Below are 27899 nucleotides of genomic sequence, written 5' to 3'. Positions count from 1 at the left end.
GAAGAAATTATAATTGTCGTCATTCCATTGCCATCTGTCAGAGCCCCTATTAAAATGAAAGTTGCCACCTTATCCATCAAAGTATCTAGTTGGTTAGACTCTCCTACTTCTCATTTCCCGAGTCTAATCTCATAACCAATAAGGTAATAGCATCAATAATCACCATATCGCGAACCAAACAATCTTTATTCTCTCCATGACATATAAATTGGGACAAATATCCTTCAAAGCAAGGACACCACACCAAATATCTTTCCGAAAGTACGTCTTGTGTCCACATCCCACCACCTTTTTAAACAAATTATTCAATTAAATATCAGTGTACTCAAGATCCATCTTGACTTGAGTAACATTGAACCAAACTCCTTTTATAGAACTTCTAGCCAAAGGCTTCCCATCAACAAGTGTGAGATTATTGATGAATTTAATACCCCCAAACCAAAAAGAATCAAAATCACATAATTTCAAGTTTGTTGATAGAAAACCTTTGGCTAGCTAGCATTATCTAAGAGACATAATTAACAAACAATATTGGTATTTGTTTTATGCCATTATATATATATATATATATATATATATATATATATATATATATATATATATATATATATATATATATGATATTTCAGGTTGTATATTATATTTATAACAAATCTTAGAAATATAACTCATGGATTTTTCAAGTATATCTTTATTAATATTATTGATATTAATTTTCTATCAAAATATTGTTATAAATGAGAAAAAATTGTTATCTTTAATTAAATTCAAAAAGTTGATAATATATAAAAAAAAAATTATTTATTTTATAACGTATAAGTTAATATATACAAAATTATGACTTATTAATCTAACTATTTTTCTCTATACAAATTACAATGTGACTCGTATTGCTAAAATTTATTTTCTAGTTAATATGTTCGGATTAAATTTGTTGATTTTTTGTTTGATATTTATTTTGATACGTCACTATTTCAAGAGAAATTAATAAAACGTATTTGTTAACAACATTGATCAAATGTCATTATATTCATTTAATAACTAAGTGTAAAACCCCGTGTATTACACGGGTTTGATTAAAGAAAATAAAATATTAAAATGTAAATAATAAGTATTTTTGAAAATAAAATTTTAAAATAAGAAATGAAGAAACATATTAATTGCAATTTATTATAATATTTTTTACATTTGATACTTTACATATATAAGTATAGGATTACGTGGCTTTTTAATTTAATTTAAAAAATTGAAATAAACATAAATTGACATGTGGATATTATTTATTTTAAAAATACAACAAAATTACAAGTGTCAAAACTAATAAGAGATTGACATGTGACAAAAAAAAAACATTCATTTATTAAAAAAGATATTTTTTAAGATTCTTTGCATTTATTATCACATTAAATATATTTAATACCTTACATATATAAATTTAGTATTATGTGGCATATTAATTGATTTAATTCAAAAAAACCACAAAATGACATGTGGATTTAAATTTAATCAAAAAATTTACAAAATTACATGTGGCAAATTTAATGAGAAGATGACATTTGGCAAAATGATCTTTCATTTATTAGGATAGATATTCTTACTTACTTGTACTAAGAGCATCCACAATGGAAAGTTTAATGGAAGAGTTGAATGAGGTGTCATGCCTACTTGTCATTCAATGGATACAACTCCACCATTGTGAAATGGCACATTCGTATTCAAATGATTTGGAGTTCAATGACCATTGAACTTTTCAATGGGAAAAATTAAAGTATTTAAATCTTTAAATAAATATTCTTTTAATATGTTCCATTGAACTTGTAGAGTTTAATGCATTATGGGATAAAAATGAATAGAGTTGTACGAAATAGTGAATGATGATGTGACACTCCATTGAACTCTATAGAGTTCAATGCATTGTGAATGCCCTAACTACAAGTGTTACATGAATATTTTAAGATCTTATATATACTAATTTTTGTTCATTTAACAACCATATGAACTACCATCAACCGTCGAATGTTGATGATAAGGACTATTATTAACAAGCACTACAAGAAGATTGGGCTACAGCAGCGACGTCTGTCGCCGCTAAAGGTAAGGGTAGTCGCCACTAATACCTTTAGCGGCGACATGTCGCTGCAAATGCGTCGCTGGTAATGTTTCGTCGCTAATACGCTTTATGTCACCGCTAATACTTCTCGTCACCGCTATTGATCAGTCGCCGCTAATACTACTCGTTGCCGCTAATAAATATATGTCGCCACAATAGATGTTGCCGCTAATACTTTTTTGATTTTTTTAATTTATTTATTTAACATTAAATTTATAATCAATCCAAATATTAATTCATATAGCATTTATAAAATCTGATAACTTTTTATAGAAATATTAATACATATACAATCAATCCAAAATATTAATCCATACCACATTCTAAAGTATTCTTCCAAATTACAAAACATTTCATAAAATCCTAAAGTAACTACTCATCCTCATCATTTCCTTCATTATTTTGTGGCGGCAATGAGCGAAACCACTCTTCTAATGCTGCAGAACAGGCCGGGTCCTTTAGTATTGTTTGCAGCATTTCCAACTATAAAGAAAACAAAATATATTACCAACATATCATTATAGCATTCTACTTTCCATTGTATCATTTACTAACAATTACCTGTGATTGTGGTTGTTGTTGTGTCATTGGTTGTTCCTGATCGTACATGGACACAACGGTATGGGGTTTACGCCCAATGCCTCTGATATGTCCGCGTCGAACACCCAATATTCTTTCAAAACAATTTTTTATATCAGTTGGTGCTAGACCGTTTGCTTTAGAGGTAGCTTGGGTTCGTTGGTTGATCTCCTCGAGTAAAGCATTCTGTATTTTTAAAAAATAATAAAAATCATAAAAATTAGATTACTAAATACTTTTGACGATATAAACACTTATATGAAAAATACAAATTAATCACTTACGTACTGTTGCTCGACTGCAGGACTATAAAATACCCCTTGGCGATTGGAATTAGCCTTACGAAACACTTCGATTCGACTGATATCCTATTTAACATTAAAAATTAGATTACTTCTACTTTAAATAAATTTAAATATATCATAACTTACTTCTTTGAAACATGCATTGTTGTATGAGCTCGACCCCCCTCTGTTTTACAACTACTTGTTTTGCACGACATTCTTTGTTTAACGCCGAACGCCTTAAAAATTATGGCGTTTGAAAATGTTCGACTGCCTTCGCCCAATTTTCATGTGACATACCATTAGGGGGTTGTTTAATGCGGCTGGGATATCTGCAGGCCCCCCGATTTCCTTAAAATAAGAATGAGCTTTACTTTTTCGGCCTTTGTAAACTTTTGAAAGACTCGAATCAATGCTCCACAACAATTGAGCACGCTCCGGATCCATGTTAACCTTATCCAAATCAAATTTATTCTGCAAAACACAAAAAATTTAGTTAATTAAATAACAATCACAACTAAACTTAAAATTGTATCCAAGTTACCTTTAGATGTACAGCTGCTGCGTTCCTTAAAGCGGGGGAAACATTGTCCCAACCAGATACGTTGAAAGGGACATTGTTCCACAAATACCTCTCAATTTCATTTGTGAACCAATTACCACGCTTCCCGATAGGGGAATATTTGATCTCCCTGTCGAAATCCAAATCTACGGGCTATCCCTTGTTTGCTCGTATCAACTTTCCCAACTCGATATTTTTTTACATGCCCCTTTTTTTTTGGAAGCTCGGCTGAAAAAATACAATTAAAAATATTAGTCACGATAACTTATTATAAAATAATAAAAATAGTTAATAAATATATCATAATAAAACTGACCATCCTGTTCGTGCTAACCACGACCAAAGCCTCCTGGAGGTGGTGGATCCCCGGCTCCATCACCTCCATGTCCAAGCCCCATAACATCGGCCATCATGGCCAAGAGTATCGCCCAAGTAAACCTCATCTGCAGCCTGTAAATTACAAGATGTACAATATAGAAATACAATATGAATAAAAGTTAGTTACCCTGCGAAATTGTAAGATATACAATATAGACAAACAACATAAATAAAAGTTAGACAAACAATATGACTTCAAGGTACATTTCAAATAAAGTTTCGATTACAAAAAAAATGATTTTTTAATCAGAATCTTCATCATATACTTCAATGTCTTCTTCATCGGTATCATAATCAGAATCGCCATCATCATAATCAGTCTCTTCATCGGAAACATTATCGATTCTACCCGTTGGCGGAGGTACTTCAGTCTCGTCTTCATCGTCATAATCAGAATTGTTTTGAGCTACATCAACATTGTTTTGAAAGTATTGTGAGAAGTCGATAAAAAGTCTAGCTCCAGATGAAGAGTTGTTTTGAACTATGTCAACATTTTCGGCCTCCACATTGTCGACATCTTGGACATAGTCACTTCTAAGCATTTTGGACATGAGCATTGTTGGATGGTAGATCCCAAATATTTCGATGATTAACATGTTCGACGACACAACGAGGGTTGTTGTTTTGGTTTCTTTGATGATTAACAGGCTCACGGATGTAGAACACTTGTTTGGCTTGCGAAGCATATATGAGTTGATCATCTTGGTACGCTTCTTTTTCTGTGTCGATACTTATGAAATTATCATCAGGAATATCTCCCGTATCGAACCACTTGCACCAAAATATTACAGTCGAATAATCATATGGATATTGCACCTCCATAATCTCTTCTAACAGGCCATAATATTTCTCTCCATTCTCACCAACCACTAGAACCCTAGAGTTTTCCGTTTTGCGTTGTGCATCACGACTAAGTACCATAAACCTAACACCATTGACTATGCACGTAGTGTAAGTATAAACATCCATTTGTGAACCCATTGAAAGGGCTGAAAACTCTTTGTGGAATTCTGGAGAGTTTTCTTTTTCCATCTGATAAACTTATTAAACATATGTTGATGTGTGTATGTATTCTTGATTCATTATATTTATCAAAGATATTTGTTTGTTAACTATTATTACCTTTTCAAGAAACCAGTTGGGAAATTCAGTCTTTTCGTCACTTTCAGGATGTTCGGATTTGAATTTTCTATAATTAGGTGTTAGTTTAGGTGTAGATTATATATTTGTATTTGCCGGTTCAATATATATATATATATATATATATATATATATATATAATTCATGAATGGAAAAAAGTAACAATAAATAATGAAAGATAATTAAAAGTAAGAACACTTACTCGATGTATTGTCTGACTTCTTGACAACTATTCAATATAACCATTCTATATTACGTTTCTCCCTTATATCAAGATGTTTGATTTGCGTTGCGGTCGTCGGACGACACTTGGACTCAAACATCCAAAACTTTGTTTTCTCAATGACAACGTCTTCGTTTCTTTCAAGTCGATTGACATCTCGAAGGTACATCAAACAAAATGTCAAAGCTTCTTCAGCAATATAACCTTCAGCTATACAACCTTCCGGCCTCGCCTTATTTCTGACATAATTTTTTAATTTTTTCATATACCTTTGAACGGATACATCCATCTCATACATACCTGTTACAACTGACATTTTGCTAGGAAATTCTATTCCTATGTAAGCATCATCCATTGTAAAAGCCTATACTCTATTCTCGTTCAAATACACCTCATATGTTCAACTAAGGGTTGGAAACCTTAGAAATCCCAATTCAAGATTATTGGGTCTAACGAACCAATAAACTTTCAACTTGACTACTTTGGGCCTAAAATGATCCATATATTATTAATGGGCCATATTGGGCCATAACTAATCCAATTAACCCTAATAAGCCATATATGCATTCTTTTATGCCATTTTGGTCTGTGAATTTCCCTAAAGGCCCAATGGGCCGAAAAGTCATTAGTGGGCCTCATAAATTCGAACAAAGACTAGAAATGGGCCAAGCTAATCTCCCTCCCCTCTCTTTAGCCCAATTCTCGGCCCATTATCTATTTAAACAAAAAAAGGAGAAATTAGTTAACTAGCTTAATGCATGACACCTCATTTTTGTTTGGAGGATAACCATGCCATTTACACACCATGTAACAATGCATTCACCTTATCTCTTCCTTCCCTCTCCCTATAACTCACGGCCATAAGGCTTTTCCCCACCACAAATTTTCATTCCAACTTCACTTTCATCTCATTTTCTCTCAAGACATCCATTCCTCCCTCAAGAAATTTCGAGTTCATCATCAACAAGGACCAATTACTAAGCTTCTTGGTAAGTCCATAGTAAACTCTAGATGTTTTATTTCAATTTTATACTAAGATCATCCTTCTTACAACTCCATTTTCATGAATATGGGTCTTAGAACAACCATCATTTCGAGATCCCTTCAAGACACAAACTAGGACTCAAAAATCCTTTCCTTCTTCATCTACATCTCAAAAACCCCCAAGGTGAGTTCATACCCCCTTGCTTTTGGTTTTTACTTGTTTTGGGGGAGAATACAAGTTGATTTGTGTAAATCTGTGTGTATATGCATGATTATGTGTGTTTTCCATGAATTATTTGGTGATTATATGTTGATTTCTTCATTAATCTAAAAATATGTTAAGAATTTGAAGTTTATCACTTGGATCTTCATAATAACCTTGAGAAAAGTATTTTTTTTATCACATATAATACATTTAAACTAGTAAATCTGAGATTTATACACTTTAAATAGCAAAAATGAGTGTTGTGTTCTAAGATCTATAAATTAAACTCATAAAACAGCCCTTGATAGGAAAGTTTTGGTCCATTCTCGGACTGTTTTGAACCTCTTAAGTGAAGGATTTTTGAAAACTGTTTTACATGGATACAGTTCAGATTTATACCTTTAAAATGTCTACTCTCACGTTTTCATACGATTTTTCTATAATTTTTGGCGAATTTTACAAAATTGCCTACCAAATTTGAAATAATTTCGGACCAACCTGTGAAGGTGAGCAATTTCACACTTTTTAGAAGCCATTAAAAATTTTGAGAAAAATTGTGAACAAAGAAGACAAAATTTCCAAACTTCCAGAATTTACGGATCCAAATTTCAACTTACGATGATTTTTCTACAAATTTTCCAAAAACTAAGTCTGAAAAGCCCAAAACCAGAAAAATGTGTATTTTAACAAAAATCAAGCCAAAAATGATATTTTCGACAAAAATGGGTTTAAAATGTTATTTTTACCACAAACTAGTCATCAACACAAGTTTTGAACAAAATGGAGATTAAAGTGTTATTCTTACAAAAATTGGGCCTTAATTATAAATTTTTGGCTTATTGGGCCAAGAACGTCATTTTTACAAAAAGTGGACTTTTATACTATTTAAGTTAATACTTGAACCAAAACCAACGATAAACTAACAAACGGATTAAATTGATCATTTTCTAAGTTATCGGGCCTTAGTTGTCCATTTTTATGTATGATAGGTCCTGTATACTATTTATATGTTTATTGGGCCTCATCGACCCATTAACATGTGAGACGGACCTTGGATACTATTTGCGTGCTATTTGGGCCTGTAAGTACCTTACATATGAAATGTACCTTAGTTGTTCTTTCACATATATTTTGAGCCTATGTTATATAATCTCATTGGGCCTTGAAGTGATTTACATGTTTAACGATGCCTTAGTGGTTCACTTACATGGATGATTGGGCCTGGAATGAGTTTATACTTTTTATTCGCGTAAATTCGATTAAGGATCTAGTGAGTTTTTATCGGTTAGCACCTATTAAGTGTACGATCGTAGCCTGTAGTTATAACCAGAGTCTTTTGAAGGGAGAGCGGGGATTTGTGTATAGATCTATACGGGGATGACACCCCACACCTGAGCTGTTCACTACAATTAGACTAACTCAGTATAGAGTGACGAAAACCTTATTCTATTTTCCGTCGGCGTCCACGACGCCAAGACAGGTGAAATTGTCAGTAATTAGTATGGTTATGATGGCTCGCTTAGAGGAATTAACGTTATGAAGTTTACGGAAGACCATTCTCTTTTCTCTTGGATTACTCGGAAACATTCTCTTACTAGTACTCAACCTCGGTGGTTGGTATGGCAACTTTCTCTTTTACAGACAACATCGGGTTGTCTGGGAATATTCTCTTTACATGCTCTTTACATTCTCTATACGATCTCTTTACCCTTTTAGACAAATAAACAATAACATACATGCATTAATACAAGATCTGACACAACCATACTAAACAGTTTTCAGAAAATATCGGATTTTCTGGTGGTTTTCAAAATTATACAAATCATTTTCACAAACATGCTTATGAACTCACCAACATTATATGTTGACGTTTTTCCAAAATAACTTGTATTCTCAGGAAACCGTTGAAGCAGGATGAACGAAACAAACTAATGGATATTGTGTTATATTTTGTTTCATCATACTATTTTGGCATGTAATATTCAAATACAATACTCGATGTAAACAATGAATGTTGTTATATTACATGTGTGATGATGATGATGTTATGTTTCAATTATATTCACTGTAATGATATTTCAAGATGAAGTCACGCACAAGCCCCCGGACGTTTCCGCCGTCTGGTTCGGGGGTGTGACAGATTGGTATCAGAGCATTGTTTATAGTGAACTAGCATATCTAATCATACAGGATATGCAACTATAAATACAATGGGACTAAACAACTCTGAACATAATAATTTAAAATACATACATTTGTGTGCATTTTAGAATAATAACACAACAAGAACAATAAAAGTCATTGGAGGATTTGAACATCGCTATTAAACTCGGGCAGTTATGTAGTCGTATTAGGGGTGAATGTAGCCTGATCAACTACATTGATTCAAAATATGACCAACATGTGTTCGGGAGTAATTATGATGGACAATGAATCAAAAACATACCATTTAATTATCCAAAGAGATTATAGAACCAAACCTAAACAAAATTTAATTACTATAGGAGTAATTGGTATGCTATTTGTTTCTAGTATTTATACCCCTTCGTGCAATACACTATAGACAAGTATCATTAGCTAAGAAACCCCTACCTCCCTAGTCAGGGAATAGCAGGGTGGCTCGACTCAGAGGAGTAACATGAAGTAGAACTTGCAGATGGACTTGCCGAATCAATAAGTAGACCTCGAAGAGGAAGTGCCCAAGGGCAATGATGATGATGACTCGGATGCCGAATCCGATGTCATCAATCCTCCATGTAAAGCCAGAGTACTGACTTATCGTATGGGCCCCAATGGCCGCATGCCCCCGTGGGCACACGATATTTGGAGATAGAGTCACTGGCAGGGGATACGACCACACTACGGAAGGAACTGAGGTCGCTTCGATCTTAGTCATAGAGGACCAGCTGACCGAGCACTCCCAGTCATGGTCCGACGCACCCGAGGTATTGATAACCAAGCTCAGGACACCCCAAATCGAACGGAACAAATGTGGTTTGCTATTAAGAGAGATGAGAGGCAAACTCAAGAAGTGAATGGAGACTCCCGAGCGAGACATATAGTTTGGGAAGTACGACTACGAGATACCAAACAATAAGTAGCTCGTCTCCGAGGTGTATCCACTTCATCAGCACCAGCACCAGACACTTTCCACCACAATTAGGACCAGCCTTTTCTTTTTCCCCCTTACTATCCGATATGAATCTCTTTCGTGTACTATGATGGTACATACCAATGGAACAATTGTGTGCTATCTTTATTTCATAACCTTAATTATATGCACAACCGAACCCTCAAAACCGCTAGACACTTAAGGATCTCAAAGCCAAAACAACCCATATACTCTAAGGATAAACATAGAGATCGTGCCAAATCTGTGATTGCCTACTACCGTAAATACATCATAGGGATGTAGATAGAAACAATGAGAATCATACGACGAGACTCGAAATTTATAGGGTACAACCAGGAATGACGATAATTACTTACGGTCTGGCTTATCAACGTGTAGCAGGAAAATGCCATCCCGTAGGAATAACAAGCGCACCCGCGAGACACCACTGCTACGGATGAACTCTGCTACATTCCAAGTTGTTGAAACAGCGACAGTAACCGCTGCTATGGCACAGATCAATGCAAACAACACCAATGGAGGCGGGAATAGCATTGACAACTCCAGCCGAAGGAATCAACACGGAAACCAGCAAGTGATAGCTTATCAAGGAACACTAAACCCCAAGCTTAAGAGTAGGAAGCAAAATCCTGGAAGTAAGAGAAAGGGACAGCCAACTCAAAGGTTCTCAAAGAAGCAACATGTTGTTGTTGTTCATGAAACCATGACCCCTATCACACCAACATCACTGAGACCATATGCTGGAAGCCTTCCAAAATGAAACCATTGCAAATTCCATCATAACGGAGCCTGCCGGTATCTACTATCCCGGATCGAGATAACGGGATTATTTCAAGACTTTGACAGTCATTTCAGAAGGCTATAGGAACATAGCTAAGTATAAGCGCTACTTACTGCCCTCAAACCAATAGCCAAATCGAACGAACCATTCAACCACTTGAAGACATGCTACAAGTCTGGGTGTTTGAATTCAACAAGTCCGGGGATACCCAGTTGCCCTTGATTAAATTCTCACGCAATAACAGCTATTGCACGAGCATCAAAGTTGCTCTTTTTGAGGCTCCTTATAGTCATAAATCCAGATCACTCGCCAGTACTCACATGGGACCAGAAAACTATTCGCCAGACGACAGAGAAGATAATCCAAATCAGAACTCGACTTCAAGCATCTCGAGACCGACAAAAGAGCTATGCTGACAAGCGGCGTAATCCACTAGGATGTCAAGTCGAGGATTGCGTGTTATTAAAAGAATCTCCTTGGAAAGGAATGATTCACATTAGGAAACGAGAAAACTAAACCCACGATACATCGGACTGTTCGAGATTCTTGCCCGGATTGGTCCAAAGACTTATAGGTTGCAGCTGCTTGTAGAGCTCAACAACGTACACCCCGTGTTCAACGTCTCGAATCTGAAAAAGTGCCTATTAGGCAAAACTCTTATCATTCCTTTAGAAAGAGGTCGAAATAAACAAGAATCTCCTGTTCTTCGAAGAACTAGTCGAGGTATTGGATAGGGAAGTAAAGCGTACAAAACAAAGCCGCATTCCGATTGTGAAGGTTCAAAGGAACGCAAAACGTAGATCGGAATTCACAAGTGAACACAAAGACTAGATTAAGCAGAAGTACCCTCACCTATTCTCTCATTCATGAACCTATCTTTCGAAAGAATTTCGGGACGAAATTCCCTCTAACCGGGGGGACGGGGGATGATGTGACAACTGGCATTTTGGCTAGGAAATTCTATTCCCATGTAAGCATCATCCATTGTAAAAGCCTATACTCTATTCTCGTTCAAATACACCTCATATGTTCAACTAAGGGTTGAAAACCTTAGAAATCTCGATTCAAGATTATTATGGACTAGGATTCTCTTATTGGGTCTAACGAACCAATAAACTTTCAACTTGACTACTTTGGGCCTAAAATGATCCATATTATTTCTGATGGGCCTTATTGGGCCATAACTAATCCAATTAACCCTAATAAGCCATAAATGCATTCTTTTATGCAATTTTGGGCCTTGAATTTCCCTAAATGCCCAATGGGACGAAAAGTCATTAGTGGGCCTCATAAATTCGAACCAAGACTAGAAATGGGCCAAGCTAATCTACCTCCCCTCTCTTTAGCCCAATTCTCGGCCCATTATCTATTTAAACAAAAAAAAAGGAGAAATTAGTTAACTAGCTTAATGCATGAAACCTCATTTTTGTTTGGAGGATAACCGTGCCATTTACACACCATGTAACAATGCATTCACCTTATCTCTTCCTTCCCTCTCCCTATAACTTACGGCCATAAGGCTTTTCCCCACTACAAATTTTCATTCCAACTTCACTTTCATCTTATTTTCTCTCAAGACATCCATTCCACCCTCAAGAAATTTCGAGTTCATCATCAACAAGGACCAATTACTAAGCTTCTTGGTAAGTACATAGTAAACTCTAGATGTTTTATTTCAAGTTTATACTAAGATCATCCTTCTTACAACTCCATTTTCGTGAATATGGGTCTTAGAACAACCATCATTTCGAGATCCCTTCAAGACACAAGCTAGGACTCAAAAATCCCTTTCCTTCTTCATCTACATCTCAAAAACCCCCAAGGTGAGTTCATACCCCCTTGTTTTTGGTTTTTACTTGTTTTTGGGGGAGAATACAAGTTGATTTGTGTAGATCTATGTGTATATGCATGATTATGTGTGTTTTCCATGAATTATTTGGTGATTATATGTTGATTTCTTCATTAATCTAAAAATATGTTAAGAACTTGAAGTTTATCACTTGGATCTTCATAATAACCTTGAGAAAAGTATTTTTTTATCACATATAATACATTTAAACTAGTAGATCTGAGATTTATACACTTTAAATAGCAAAAATGAGTGTTGTGTTCTAAGATCTATAAATTAAACTCATAAAACAGCCCTTGATAGGAAAGTTTTGGTCCAATCTCGGACTGTTTTGACCCTATTAATGGAAGTATTTTTCAAAACTATTTTACATGGATACAGTTTAGATTTATACTTTTAAAATGACTACTCTCACGTTTTCATACGATTTTTCTATAATTTTTGGCGAATTTTACATAACTGCCTATCAAATTTGAAATAATTTCGGACCAGCCTGTGAAGGTGAGCAATTTCACCTAGTTGCTCTTTTATGTCTTCATTAGTAAAGTGTCTCGGAGCGGGTCTTGTCTCTGGTTGCCCATTAAATTTCAAACTCATCCTTAACGGATCATCAACATATAAGAACCGATGATGACCGATATAAACGACTTTATTTACTGCACGGTACGAAGGAGTGTCTTCATTGCAAGTCGGGCATGCTCTATACCCTTGTTCGTTCCGGCCCGATAAACTACTACGAGCTGGAAAGTTGTTTATTGTCCATAAAAACATAGCTTTCATCGTGAAGAATGTTTTTGTCGATACATCTTTAATGCGTATGCCTGATTGCCATAAAAACTTAAGCTCTTCCACTAACAGCCTAAGGAAAACATCTATGTCCTTTCTAGGCGCTTTAGGGCTGGGAATCAACAAGGCCAACATGAATGATGACTCTTTCATACAAAGCCATTGTGGCAGATTGTATGTGGTGAGTACAACCGGCCACGTACTATGCGGATTACACATGTTATCAAATGGATTAAAGCCATCAGCTGCCAGCCCTAGACGTACGTTGCGAGGTTCACTCGAGAAGTCAGAGTAATCTACATCAAATTTTTGCCAAGACTCTCCATCAACGGGATGACGCATCACACCATCTTCTGATCTCCCAGTACTATGCCATATCATATTTTTGGAAGTGTACCGTGAACAATACAAACGACGTAGTCTAGGGGCCACTGGAAAGTATCGTAACACCTTATGAGCCACTTTCTTACCCTTGGTGTTTTTATCAATCCACCGAATCTCTTTACAAACGGGACAAACTTGCAATGACTTGTGTTCCTTCCAGAAGAGAAAACAATCGTTTTTGCACACATGAATTGACTCGTACCCCAAACCTAACTTCTTCAGTTTCTTTTTTGCTAAATAATATGAACGAGAAACCTTGTTGTCTGGTGGAAATGCCGAATGCAACAACTCAAGGAGTTGATCAAATGAACTATCAGTCCATTTGTTGTTGACCTTCATATGCATCTGCTTTGCTAAAAAAATCAAGGAATGAAAACGTACAACCAGGATATAACTTGGTTTCGACTGCCTCTAACAACTCTTCAAAATCATCATCAACACCACCACCCCCTGTATTCGAGGTTCCTTCATCGAGGTTTGTATCATTTTCTCTCGACTCCCACATAACATCGTCAATAACATCATCCATCTCGTTGCTTGGCGATACGACATCTACAATTGTCACACCCCAAAACCACGAACGGTGGAAACGTTCAGGTGTGGAGGACGTCATGTATAGTATCACAACAGTGTAAAATAGTAAACAAGCAACAACATCATCCATTGCATTATAAGTAAAGTTTTAATACATGTGTTCTTTCATTGTAATAAGACACCAAAAATATATAATCAAAATAAAAGACAAGACTTGTCTGCTCCGTCTTCTCAAAACCTGGCCACCGTACCTGTCTACTGATGACCTGAGAATACAAGCTATTTTGAAAGAGAGTATCAGCTTTAAAGCTGGTGAATTCATAAGTATTTAAGTGTCACTGACTTGCTTTGAAAAGCTGTTTTAAAAGTCATGTAAACCTTTAAATGAAAATGTTGATGTAAGTATGAAAAGCCCTAGAAAATCCCTTATTTTCTATTAGTTTGAGATGTAGTCTTCTACCAAGACCCGAATGTTTTGTGATGACAATGTAGTCTTCTACCAAGACCCGAATGTTTTGTTATGACAATGTAGTCTTCTACCAAGACCCGAATGTTTTGTTATGATAATGTAGTCTTCTACCAAGACTTAAATGTTCTGTAAGTAAAATGATAGCTTTTCCTTTCTATTGACTAGTACTAAAAGTGCTCAGTCTAACTCATCGTTTATGTGAATATATCATAAAATAAAGTAAATAGGAAAAATATAATCATGTAAGTATTACCCTTGGATTACCAGGGTTAACACGAAATCACTGAAGCGAAAAGTATAACCTAATGAACATCCGAAGATTGTTCAATTAACCTCTGTGGCGAACAGTAGGTTCCAGGAATGGTTAGTCCCGTAACTGACTTTACATCGCTGTAGTCGAAGTAAATAACCTAATGAACATCCGAAGATTTTTCAATTAACCTCTGTAGCGAACGGTAGGTTCCAGGAATGGTTAGTCTCGTAACTGTATCCTAATATATGTAATAACAACCTAATGAACATCCAAAGATTGTCCAATTAACCCCTGTAGCGAACAGTAGGTTCCAGGAATGGTTAGTCCCGTAACTGACTCTACATCGCGATAAGCGAACTAGATAACCTAATGAACATCCGATGATTGTCCAATTAACCCCTGTAGCGAACAGTAGGTTCCAGGAATGGTTAATCCCGTAACTGACTCTACATCGCGATAAGCGAACTAGATAACCTAATGAACATCCGAAGATTGTCCAATTAACCTCTGTAGCGAACAGTAGGTTCCAGGAATGGTTAATCCCATAACTGACTCCCGTTGAACTGGGATGGGCTGGGTGATTTACTGAAAATACTAATAAATCATCTCCACGAATCGAGTTTCAAGTATTCCTATAAGTATACACAGGTAATTGTATCTACGTAAAGGTATTCATGTAATGTGTTCATGTAAGCGTAGTCATGTATCATGTAAGCATATGTAAAGGTACTCATGTATTAGGTAATGTACTAGTAAAGACTCATGAATGAACTGACTCTTGTGTGATTCTTTGTAATAGGAATAATGTTTGATATCTTCTAACTATCCCTATGATAGTTAACTGAAAGGTAATTGCTTGTTCAAGTAGGTTTATACACTCTTGCTACCCAAGAGTGTTGGAAACTAAATGAAGGGTGAAAACTATAATCTCTAACATATATATGAACATATGCATATAAGTATAGTTTCGTTCAAGAAGGTAAAAATGGTTTTGTACGACATCTAAGAGTTTTGAACAATAATTAACAATGACTTGGTGTCACTTTAATAAACATTTCAAAAGTAATACATTTGATAACAAAGTATTTTTAAGATTTAAAACCATTTCATGCATCACATTTTGTAGTATGTGAAATCTGCTGATTTAAAACACAATTATAAAATACATATAAATGATTTAATAATATGTTGTTTTCTACTTGTATTCCCCCCATTAAATCATTTAAAATTATTTAAAACGTTGATTAGGGGTATGAACTCACCTGTTGTGAGTGGTTCTAGCGGGTACACGTGTATGGATGAGAAGTTCCACGAATGAAGTCCCGAGACACAGTAAGTCCTAAATGATATTTAAGGACACATAATGACATGAATATAGTCTTTATAACAACTATATGAAAGATAACACCTTCCAGGACTAGGAAACACCTTGACCAAGTGTTGGAATCACATGTGATTCAACATAGGAAGGTATAAGGCACACAAATGAGTTTACTACCATGAGTTCACGGCCCAAGGGAGTTTACGGCCGTAAACTCATGGTTACTCATGGGTTAGTGCAAGTATGAAAGCTAGGGAATGATTTAGGGACATTAGCTTTAGCCTAGGATGAGAAAGACCACTTCTTTTGGCATTTTGGGGGTGTTCACGGCCCAAATGAGTTTAAAACCATAAAATCATGTCCAAATATGTTTATGAGGGTCTTAAAGGTCATAAGGAAGCATTCTAAATTCATGCCTAAGCCTTAGGAAGTGTTTGTGGCACCAAAACACCCCTAACTTGAGTTTTCGGCCCATAGACCATTTGGTCATGTGTTTGTGGCCGTAAACACTTGTGGGTGTTGGTATTTTGGTTGTTTTGGGTCTTAGACACATCAAGGTAAAAAGCTATGCTAGTCTCTTAGCTTAAGGGTGGCATTTAGGGCATTTTGACACCCTAAAATGGAGTTCACGACCCAAGAACTTCCTTGGCCGTGAACTCACTTTCAACCCTTGATTCTATTTGTTTTGGATGTCTAAACATGTCATGGGTAGTATCAAGGTTCATTTCCAAGGCTTTGAGGGACATTGGGACACTTTTGGCCCTTAAAATGGAGTTTACTCTCCAAATGGAGTTTACTCTCCAAGATGTTCTTGGGGAGTAAACTCTCAAATCTTGTTACTTTGAATTTTTTTTCTGTCCCTAAACTCGTTAGTGTACAAGTCCAAACTAGTTTCATGGCTTAAGGAAGGACTAGGCATCATTTGGCTTTTGAAAAGGAGTTTACTCTCCAAGATGTTCTTGGGGAGTAAACTCACAGATCTTGTTGTTTTGTCGTTATTTTGATGTTATTAAGCACAATCTAAGCTATATAATACAACTAGATTGAATTACTCACGATTTGGGATAAAAACCCGAAGATCCGTGAGAGAGAATTTGGCTTTTCTCTAATTGGAAATGTAACTAATGAGTTATTTGGTTCAGGTTTCTATATATAGTCCTGAGATATTTTTGGCAGAAAATATTTTTATTCCTGAAATGATTTCTAATATAACAGAGTGTTGGAATAACAGTGTTGCACAAAACCCTAGTGCATCCACTCTCCTGATATTTCCTGAAGTGTAAACCCTGCATTACTCAAACTTATCCGAAAAGTCTAAAAATTTACTGTGACTGTTATAACTTCTATTGAAGTGATATTGTTTGTTCAGAATGGAAATTTCGGGTTGTCACAACAACTGGAGGGATTAAAGGTTCACCGTGATATATCCACATTTTGTATGATTGACTGAAACCATATATACGAACATGATGTCTCATTGCTTTTGGATTCATGAAGTAACAATTATCACATTTCTCACACAGACATCTGGTTTCACCTTTACAATCTAGGTGTAACATGGATCTCATGACAAAAGTGTCGAGTCCTAGCTGGAACTCGGGAGATTGACGATGTGGATTAGTAGTCCAGCTTTTATCAATAGACATGATGCAACTGAAACATAATTTAGTGTTTAAGGTTTATTTTACGGGAAACAAAAATCAAGTAGAGTATTTCCAACACGGGATACTTTAGTTGTAATGACCAACGGTAAGTCACTAACAAAATTAAGCACTTTGAAACCATATACAATACATTGAGTCACTAAAAGTATGTTGCTATTAAGTTGGTTTTATAATTGATTTAATTTGATTTTATAAAGGTAACTTAATTTGATTCTAAAGGTAAATTAATTAGATTTTCTAATTAATTTAATATTTTCTTTTTTGTTATTAGTTTAATTTATTAAACTAATTTTATTTTATTTTAATATTAACATTAACTTGATTTTAAAACTACTTTAAGTTGATTTTACAATTAATTTATTATTTTTTTTAATGTTTTTTTTAAAATTAATTTAATTTTATTCTATAATTAAATTAAAACTACTAGAAGTACGTTGCTATTAATAACCTAATTAAAGCTAAAGTTGTAATGAACAACATTAAGTCACTAAAAGTATGTTGTTATTAAGTTGGTTTTATAATTGATTTAATTTGATTTTATAAAGATAACTTAATTTGATTCTAAAGGTAAATTAATTTGATTTTCTAATTAATTTAATATTTTCTTTTTTGTTATTAGTTTAATTTATTAAACTAATTTTATTTTATTTTAATATTAACATTAACTTGATTTTAAAACTACTTTAAGTTGATTTTACAATTAATTTATTATTTTTTTAATGTTTTTTTTTAAATTAAGCCAAATTTATACATCCAATTTATATATTCAAATTTCATCCAATTTCATACAATTAAGCCAAATGTATACATAAATTACAATTAAGCCAATTTCATCCAATTAAAGTCAAACATTAAGTCACTAACAAAATTAAGCACTTTGAAACCATATACAATACATTACTAGAAGTAAGTTGCTATTAATAACATAATTAAGCCAAATGTATACATCCAATTTGCATATTCCAATTTCATACAAATTTATACATTTAAATTTCATTTTAAGGCAATGTGATATAAACATAAATTACAATCCAACAAATGTATATATTCATGCCAAATTTCACTTTTAAGCCAATGTAATCTAAACATAAATTACAAAACATACACAAAATGCATAATAAAATTCCCACAAATTTGAAAAAACATACACTCCAACAAAATGCATACAATCCAACAAAATACACAACCACTTCATATATCTCAAAATACAAACATCATCACTCAACAAAATTGAAAATTACTAACAATTTATCATCTAAATTAACACCAAAACAGAAAAATCATAAAAAAGAGGAGGAATTCGACATTGATTGTGGGCAATTTCGGAATGTAGCTCAAGGTCGTCGGTTTTGGGGTTGTGGCGGTCTTGGGGGAAGGAGGGGCTAGCACCGGTCCCAACAGGCACTTCCTAGTCCACCAAGTCGGAAGAAATAAATGAGATTGAAGAAAGAAATGAGAGAAAAACGAGAGAAGAAAGGATAGTGCAGAAAAGAAAGTCGCAGAAAGGTAAACTGGAATGGGATATTTGCATGCGCATTAGCGGCGACAGGCAATAGCGGCGTGGGTGCGTATTAGCGGCGACACTAGGGCAATAGCGGCGACCAGTGGAGGGAAAAGTCAGGCGTCTTTTCGCTTTCCTCTACAGTCGTTGGATTGAAAAGAAATCGGACGGATGGGGTTAGTTTGACACAGATCGTTGTAACTTAGCATTAGCGGCGACATGTAACGCTTCAATTACATGTCGCCGCTATTGTCTGGTGTCGCCGCTAATGCTAACCTTTCTTGTAGTGAAGTGGTCTAATTTTTCGTTCAAATGAATTTTAGAGATTCTATATATAACGTGGAATTCAGGTTATACAACTTTTTTTTTTTTTTTTTTCTTTAACAACTTGAAATTCATGTTATCTATTGTGCTCAAAGGAATACAATCACTCATTTATTTATGATTTTTAAATTTGGTCATGTGTTCTTAAATAATGAAAATTTAAATTGACTACATAATAGTACCACCCGATTTCAGTAGATTTACTGATTAAAATATAACAAAAACATGACATAAATTATAGGCATATTGGAAGAAATTAGAAATTTGATGTCAAAACAATAAAATTGCATAGTAAACATTTTTGTAGCACTCAAAAAAACTAAAAGGAAGAGTTTCGGCATTTCATAATTTAAGAGTGAAATTTTTATGAAGAAAGAAACGTGATGGGTTATAAACTGAAAACTAAATAACAATATATGTGGTATCGATTAACACACGGATTGCATTCGTTTGTTATGAAAAATATCTGAAATATACGAAATGAAATGCCTATAAAAAGCGACAAATGAAAATCACAATGAAACAACACTCATTACATCAACGTTGGGACATTCCGGCTACGCTTTGACGGCTCTCCTCCCACGTCCCAGATGATGATATTAATCATTATCACTCTCATATCTCCCCACGATAACGACTTTCTATATTCATTTCTCAACCCTACACCCTTGGTTTAGTTCACGACACACATCATGATTCTAGCTTTGACACTGAGACTGTGGAGACAAGTTCATGTTCATCAACGTTAGACCATGCTTATGGAGGTTGTTCTCTTCCATTGTGGTGTGTAGAGAAGAAGTTGTATCATAGTCATTATCTTTCTCATCTCCTAGATTATATATTAAGAGTAGTCGATAGAGGACATAAAAGTCTTTGGTCACCCAATTTAAACTCTAAGGCCATAATATTCACACCGTCTAGTTTCTCCAATCTCTTCCTTTGTTTCGTTCACCTTTGTTCAAAGAGACATTAACACCGACCAAGAAAACAAAGTCACACGCTTCACAGTTTCCTTTCAACTTGCCAAACGAACGAACTGAATCCAAAGTCACCTGCTTTGATGAATCCTTCCTGCCTGCTAGCTTTTCATGCACCTATGCCGGTCTCCCCTTATCACGAGCAAGTCAATGTTTCTTCTTTGCTAATGATTGTTGTCCGGTTAATGTAACTACTGCCTTTTGATTTTTCTGCTTTCTGATTTCAACCGATCAACACCCGCAAAAATCAACCTGTTGATTGAGTCCTTCTTTCAATTGATGCCAATCATACATTCTTTCTGAATTTTCCCTCCAAAACCAGTTGCCGACCCGCAGCTTCTACAGCTCTCGCAGCCCTACAGCCGAAGCTCTTCCCTCCTTTGAAAGTCGCCTATCAAACGAGCCCTTTTCAACCTTTGTTCTAATATCAAGTGTTTGTTTTAAACTTAAAGAATCGCATCTTATGAACAAGAAAGAAAAGGAAAAATAGAAGGAATAACACACCAAGAGAAACTATGTTGTTTAATACTTCAAAACTCTTATTAGTGAACACGATTACATCTAATCTATTTATAAGGGAAAAAAAAAACTTGTCTTCTCTTTGGATGAAATCTTCATCCAAAAATATGGAAAAAAAAAAGTAATTAAAGAATAATTGTTGTATGAGAAAGTATAAAATAACTTGTCTTCTCTTCTTCTTCAAAATCTACAATAACATAGCCAATGTATATTACCCACCATTTGTGTCCCATTTACAATTTGGATTTTAGGTGTCATTTATACGTCGGGGTTTTCTTGGTACTCCTCCACCGGAAAATTTGTCTTCGCCTTGTTTCCTCTATACTGAATGTTGGCGACGTCGTAAGCTCTGGCAGCCTCTTCTGCAGTCTCAAAAGTCCCCAACCACTTCCGCTCTTTCGTCCCCGGAACCATTATCTCCGCCGCCCATTTCCTCGACGGCCGGAGACGAACTCCTCTGTAAACCTTCTTCTTCGTTCTCTTTCCCGTCTCTTCTCCACCACCGCCGGTGAACATGTGACACCCCAAACAGTGTTCCGGGATTCGCATTCTACATTCGCCGCAAATTTCATGCTCCACCGGCGACGGATGATTCTGAGAGCTTCCGGTTTCACTACTGCTTGGAATGACGACGTTTCCGCCGCAGATAACATACCGGAGTGCTGAAACAATGGCGGAATTCTCGTAGTCGAAATTGATGGTGGGATTGTTCATTTTCTCTGAAGAACGGATAAAGTAGTTTCCTTGGCGCCATTATATAATTGCAATTGCGGCGGATGAAGGTCGAAGCTCACGTGTAATTTCAGTCAATGAGTCAAACGTCCGAGGATGACAGCGAATTTTAAAACTCTGTCGTTTGCTAACTGCTATATTATAAATTATAACCCCTTCTTCTTTGAAAACTTTCACTACCAGTCCCTACAGTGTTAATGTTTAGATATATCAAGAAAGTGGTTGAACTTTTCTTAAACATGAAGTATGTTGATCAACGTTTCCTTTAAATTTGAATGTATCTCAAATTTATAAAAATATCGATGTCATAAAACTTTGTATGTATCTCATATTTATAAAAAGATTAATGTTATAGATGAGTAGAAACACTATTAGAAAACCAGTGCAATAGATACAGCACAATCCGTAGCTATAAGTAAATAGCTACGGAATTGCTACGGAAAAATGTCTGTAGCATAATAGCCCGTGGGAAAATTATAGTTACGGATAAGCTACGGAATCGCTACAAAATAACTACGGAGTTTTCCGTAGTTAACATAGCTACGGAAATAAGTAACTATGGATTTCCTACAGAATAGTTACGGAAATGGATACCTACAGAATAGCTACGGAACAAAATAGCTAATAGCTACGGAATTGTTACGGAAATATATAGCTACGGAATTGTTACGGAAATATATAGCTACGGAATTGTTACGGAAATATATAGCTACGGAATTGCTACGGCTAACATTACCTACGGATTTTTTGTAGGTAATCCGTAGGTAATTACTTTTAATTTAAATTAAAAAAAACATCAAAAATTTATAAAAAATCCAGTTTTTTTTGTTCATATTGGAAAAACTCATTACATTAAACTAATAATAATATTGAAATTCAACCAAAAAACAAATAACATTACAATAAAACTAATAAACCTAAAAGTGTCATATACAAATACATATTACAAATGAGCATTGTTTAATAATACATTAAATGTGTCTAATAATACACATTAAAAGTGTCAACTACAAATGTTTATTTAGATGCTTACATACATAAATTTGAGAATTATATGGTGGATTGTTTGGCAAATTACCGAGTAAGTTGAATTGATAAAGGCCGACAAGTGTTCTTCAATTTGAGTTTTGAATCATATCGTTCCTGTTTCAACACAAAATAATCAATGATCACAAAAAATACAAATATAGCAATGTACTTTCATTTATTTTTTAATATAACCATAATTAGGAACATTTTCGAAAGTACAACGTTATAAGTTAGACAAAATGAAAGTAAGATGTTATAATAAACATGTATATCTTGCATTTAACTAGCTCAAAAATAAAAACACATTTCCTTCTAATAATCGACTCCTTCATCATGTTGTTGAATCACTACAATAATTGACTCATTCATCATTTTGTCATCACTAGAAGTTGGCTACCAATACAATGATCAATAATCCATAATAAAAATAGAAATTAAAACAAATATATGCATGCACCAAGATTTAATCATTTAAAAACCACTCACCACTCTAATATGCCATTCATGGCTACCAAAATCTTTGAAAGATGCTACGTCTAGTTCCCAAAAATAACATATTTGTGTTCATTATTTATTAGTAGTAAAATAAAAGGAAAGTATGTTTAAAGAAATATGAACTTACAATGCACTACATGGTTCATTAACTGTGCAAATCATAACCTCAAAATTCATCCCCAACTCCAAATCAGTCACCATTAGGTCCAATTTTCAATTATCAAAAATTGAAAATCCAAAACTGAAGTGAAACCTATAAAATAATGGCAAAATCAATGTAATATGATAAAAATTGGAACAAAAACTAAAGGATAAATCCCGATAAGCTCTTACAAGCTATAAAAAGGAAAGCAATTCTTAGAGAAACTATGAATGGACTTGGAAAGTTTGTAATCATGGAAGAATTGTGATATTGGTCCAGCTAAAAGTGCGACTTTGGTCCAGCAAAATGTGCACCGGGTATAGATACGAGGGATTACCTTAGTTGGAGAAGAAATCGAGCAAAAGAGGTAACAGAAAAGGGATGAACGCGCACTAAACCAAAAAGAAATGAACCCTAAATAAAAATAAAAATAAAAGCTAAATCGAAATGAATTCTAACCCAAAACGAAACCCTAAGTGGAATTAAACCAAAAAGAAACTTACTTGAAACAGTGACGATTGCTAGCAGATACGGCGACAACACTAATGGCGATAGCAGGAAAGAAGGAACTCCGACGGCGGCGCAAACTGTGTAAGAGAAGAAGGAAATCGAAAGAGAGTGTGTGAATGGAAGGAGTGAGTTCCACTGTGAAAGAGAAAAGGGAAAACGAGAAGGAAAAACGAGAAGAGGGAAACCGAATGAAGGAAATGCGATAGAGGGAAGCGGCCGCTAAAATGGAGGCGGACAATGGGTGAACGATCCGGAGAAGGGACAAGCAACGAGGGGAGGGGTGATTTTGGGTAGCGTTCACAGAAGACGAAGGGGGGAAGACAGAAGCGAGGAGTGTAGGAGTCGATCGCTAAAATGGAGGTGGAGGCGTACAAAAAAAATATGAAACCCTAAACTGAACAAGGCAAAAAAAAACGAGGGTGGCGGGACTCGAACTCGGGTATTTTCCATACATAACCACCAAATCTACCAATCGGGTGGGAATGCCACATCCATAATAACATTGTCCACTATTACTTTTAACCACTTCCACAACCGTTTATTGTTGTTGTTGTTGTTATTATTATTATTATTATTATTATTATTATTATTATTATTATTATTCATTTTTTTTATTTTTAAGTACACACATACACATACATATACATTCACACATACATACACATATAGACATACATAAAACATACATACATACATACATACATAGATACATACATACATACATACATATGCATTACAGTGTTAAACCATGAAATGAGTAATAGATCCTAAAGGTGTACACGACTTTGTGAACGATATTAATAGTTATAAGTTGGTGAAAGTTTAGATAATCATGTATGCATGTATGTGTCTATATGTATAATGGTTACACTTTCAATAACAAACTATTTTGTTCTTTTATATACATGTAGATACACATACACAAGTACATACATATACACATACACATAACCATACACAACAAACTGATGCATAAATGATGACGATGAGGATGATGATGATGATGACTATTGATAGTGTGATGATGATGGTGATGGTGGTGGTGGTGGTGGTGATGGTAACGATGGTGGTGATGGTGGTGATGGTGATGGTGATGGTGATGGTGATGGTGACGGTGATGGTGGTGATGGTGACGGTGATGGTGATGATGGTGATGGTGGTGATGGTGATGGGGATGGGGATGGTGATAGTGGTGTGATGGTGGTGGTGATGATGGTGATGGTGGTGATGATGATGGTGATGGTGATGGTGGTGATGGTGATGATGGTGATGGTGATGATGATGGTGATGGTGGTGATGGTGATGGTGATGGAGATGGTGATGATGGTGGTGGTGATGGTGATGGTGATTGTGATGGTGGTGTGATGATGGTGTGATGATGGTGGTGGTGATGGTGATGGTGGTGATGATGATGGTGGTGTGATGGTGATGATGATGATGATGGTGGTGGTGGTGGTGATGATGATGATGATGGTGATGGTGATGATGATGGTGGTGGTGATGATTATAATGATGATGATGATGGTGGTGGTGGTAGTGATGGTGATGATGATGATGATGATGGTGGTGGTGATGATGGTGATGATGATGATGGTGATGGTGATGGTGATAGTGGTGATGGTGATGGTGATGGTGGTGGTGGTGGTGATGGTGATAGTGATTGTGATGGTGGTGTGATGATGGTGGTGATGATAGTGGTGATGGTGATGGTGGTGATGGTGATGGTGGTGATGATGATGGTGGTGTGATGGTAATGATGATGATGATGGTGGTGGTGGTGGTGGTGATGATGATGATGGTGATGGTGATGGTGATGATGGTGGTGATGATGATTATGATAATGATGATGATGATGGTGGTGGTAGTGATGATGATGATGATGGTGGTGGTGGTGGTGGAGTTGGTGGTGGTGGTGGTGGTGAAGATGATGATGATGATGATAATGGTGTGGTGGTGATGATGATGACGATGATGATGGGTGTGGTGATGATGATGATGGTGGTGGTGATGATGATGATGATGATGGTGATGGTGATGGTGATAATGTTGGTGATGATGGTGATGGTTGTGATGGTGATGATGGTGATGATGATGATGATGTTGATGATGGTGATGATGATGATGATGTAGGTATAGGTTTTTGTGAGATGTAAGTGAACGTATTCATAAGCATTATAGTGTTAAACCAGCAAAGAGTAATAGATCTCATATGTGCACACGGCTTTTATGGATGATATTAATAGCTATAAGTTGGTGAAAATATAGATAATCATGTATAATAGAGGTGTGAAAAAAACGGAGCAAAAAAAACGACGTTGGGTGCCCGAAAAATCGAAAATAAGAAAAATTCATAGCTAATTAGCTACGTATCATCAGCTACAGAATTCTAACGAAAAGCATATTCCGTAGCTAATTACCTACGGATTAGCTACGGAATATGCTTTCCGTTAGAATTCCGTAGCTAATTAGCTACGGATTTTTCTTATTTTCAAATTTTCGGGCACCAAACGTCGTTCTTTTCGCTTCGTTTTTTTCACACCTCTATTATACATGATTATCTATATTTTCACCAATTTATAACTATTAATATCATTTATAAAATAGTGTGCACATACATGATTCATTGCTCGTTTAATGGTTTAACACTATAATGCTTATGAATACGTACACATACATCTCACAAACACGTATACATACACATATACACGTACACATATTCCACAACTCATTCATGTATATAAATATACATATACAAACATAATCCATCACAAGTTGGTGAAAAATATAGGCATTATAATGTTAAATTGTGAAACGAGTACTTGATCCTGAAGGGGCACACGACTTTATGAACGATATTAATAGCTACAAGTTGGTGGAAATAATGATAATCATGTATAGTCGAGGTGTGAAAAAAATGAAGAGAAAAAAAACGACGTTTGGTGCCCGAAAAATTGAAAATAAGAAAAATCCGTAGCTAATCCGTAACTACTTAGCTACGGAATTCTAACAGAAAGCATACTCCGTAGCTAATCCGTATGTAATTAATATCCGTAGGTATTCCGTAGCCATTCCGTAGCTAATTAGCTACGGAATAACTACGGATTTGCATTTGTAGCTATTCCGTAGCTAATTAGCTATGGAATAGCTACGCACCCGCATCAGTAGTTATTCCGAAGCTATTCTGTTACTAAATTATGACATCTCATTCTATAACTGATCCGTAGCGATTCCGTAGCTAATTAGCTACGGAAATTTTCCGTAGCTATTTTCGGTAGGAAAAAGTCATATTTTCTAGTAGTGAAAGTTATCTTATTACTTTTTAAAAAACATGATTATTTTAATGGTTTTTTCATTAAATGAACAAATAATTTGTATGTATTTCAAATTTCATAAAAGTTTGTATGTATCTCAAATTTATAAAAAACATAAATGTCATAAAAGTTTGTATGTATCTCAAATTTATAAAATGAATAATGTCGCGAATGAGTAGCAAATTATTTTATTACTTTCTAATAACATAATTATTTTAAGAAAAATTTGTCAGAATATAAACAACTGAAATTTATTATACATAAAATACTGTTATTTTATTTTTGTATTAAAAGAACAAATAATTTGTATGTATTTTAAAGTTCATAAAAAATTTTATGTATCTCAAATTTATAAAAAGATTATTGTTATGAAAGCTTGTATGTGTCTCAAATTTATAAAAAGATCAATATCATAAATGAATACTGATTTTTTTTTTTTTCAAAAAACATGATTATTTTAAGACAAAATTATCAGCATTTAAGCGACTGAAATTTTGTAATCGTTAAATACTATTATTTTAATGATGTTTACTAAAAACAAATACTTTGTTTTTTTTTATAACTTTCTGATAAATTCAAAATATTTTATAGAAAATAATTTGTTTCTAGAAGCATTAACCTTTATAAAATTAGATACTCAAATGGATTAGAAAAAATGTGTCCAAATTCGACAACGCGGATTGCATTATGTTGAGTCCAAATACTAGAGTACCATCAAAC

The 27899-nt window shown here is 34.9% G+C and overlaps 1 protein-coding gene across 1 annotated transcript; it reads right to left on the bottom strand.

Annotated features, from left to right (window-relative positions):
* Window positions 1-21218: 21218 nt before the first annotated feature.
* LOC111916467 (ethylene-responsive transcription factor ERF109) lies at window positions 21219-21674 on the bottom strand. Its single transcript, XM_023912131.1, has one exon. The coding sequence runs from the start codon at window positions 21672-21674 to the stop codon at window positions 21219-21221; it is 456 nt and encodes a 151-aa protein (XP_023767899.1).
* Window positions 21675-27899: the final 6225 nt, after the last annotated feature.

Source organism: Lactuca sativa, chromosome 4 (assembly GCF_002870075.4).
Source record: "Lactuca sativa cultivar Salinas chromosome 4, Lsat_Salinas_v11, whole genome shotgun sequence".
Classification (NCBI taxonomy): domain Eukaryota; kingdom Viridiplantae; phylum Streptophyta; class Magnoliopsida; order Asterales; family Asteraceae; genus Lactuca; species Lactuca sativa.
This window is presented reverse-complemented; position numbering and strand designations above follow the sequence as displayed.

What these genes read in the sequence shown, in the direction of transcription:
- LOC111916467 (XM_023912131.1), bottom strand. Translation starts at nt 21,674, where the DNA reads ATGAACAATCCCACCATCAATTTCGACTACGAGAATTCCGCCATTGTT.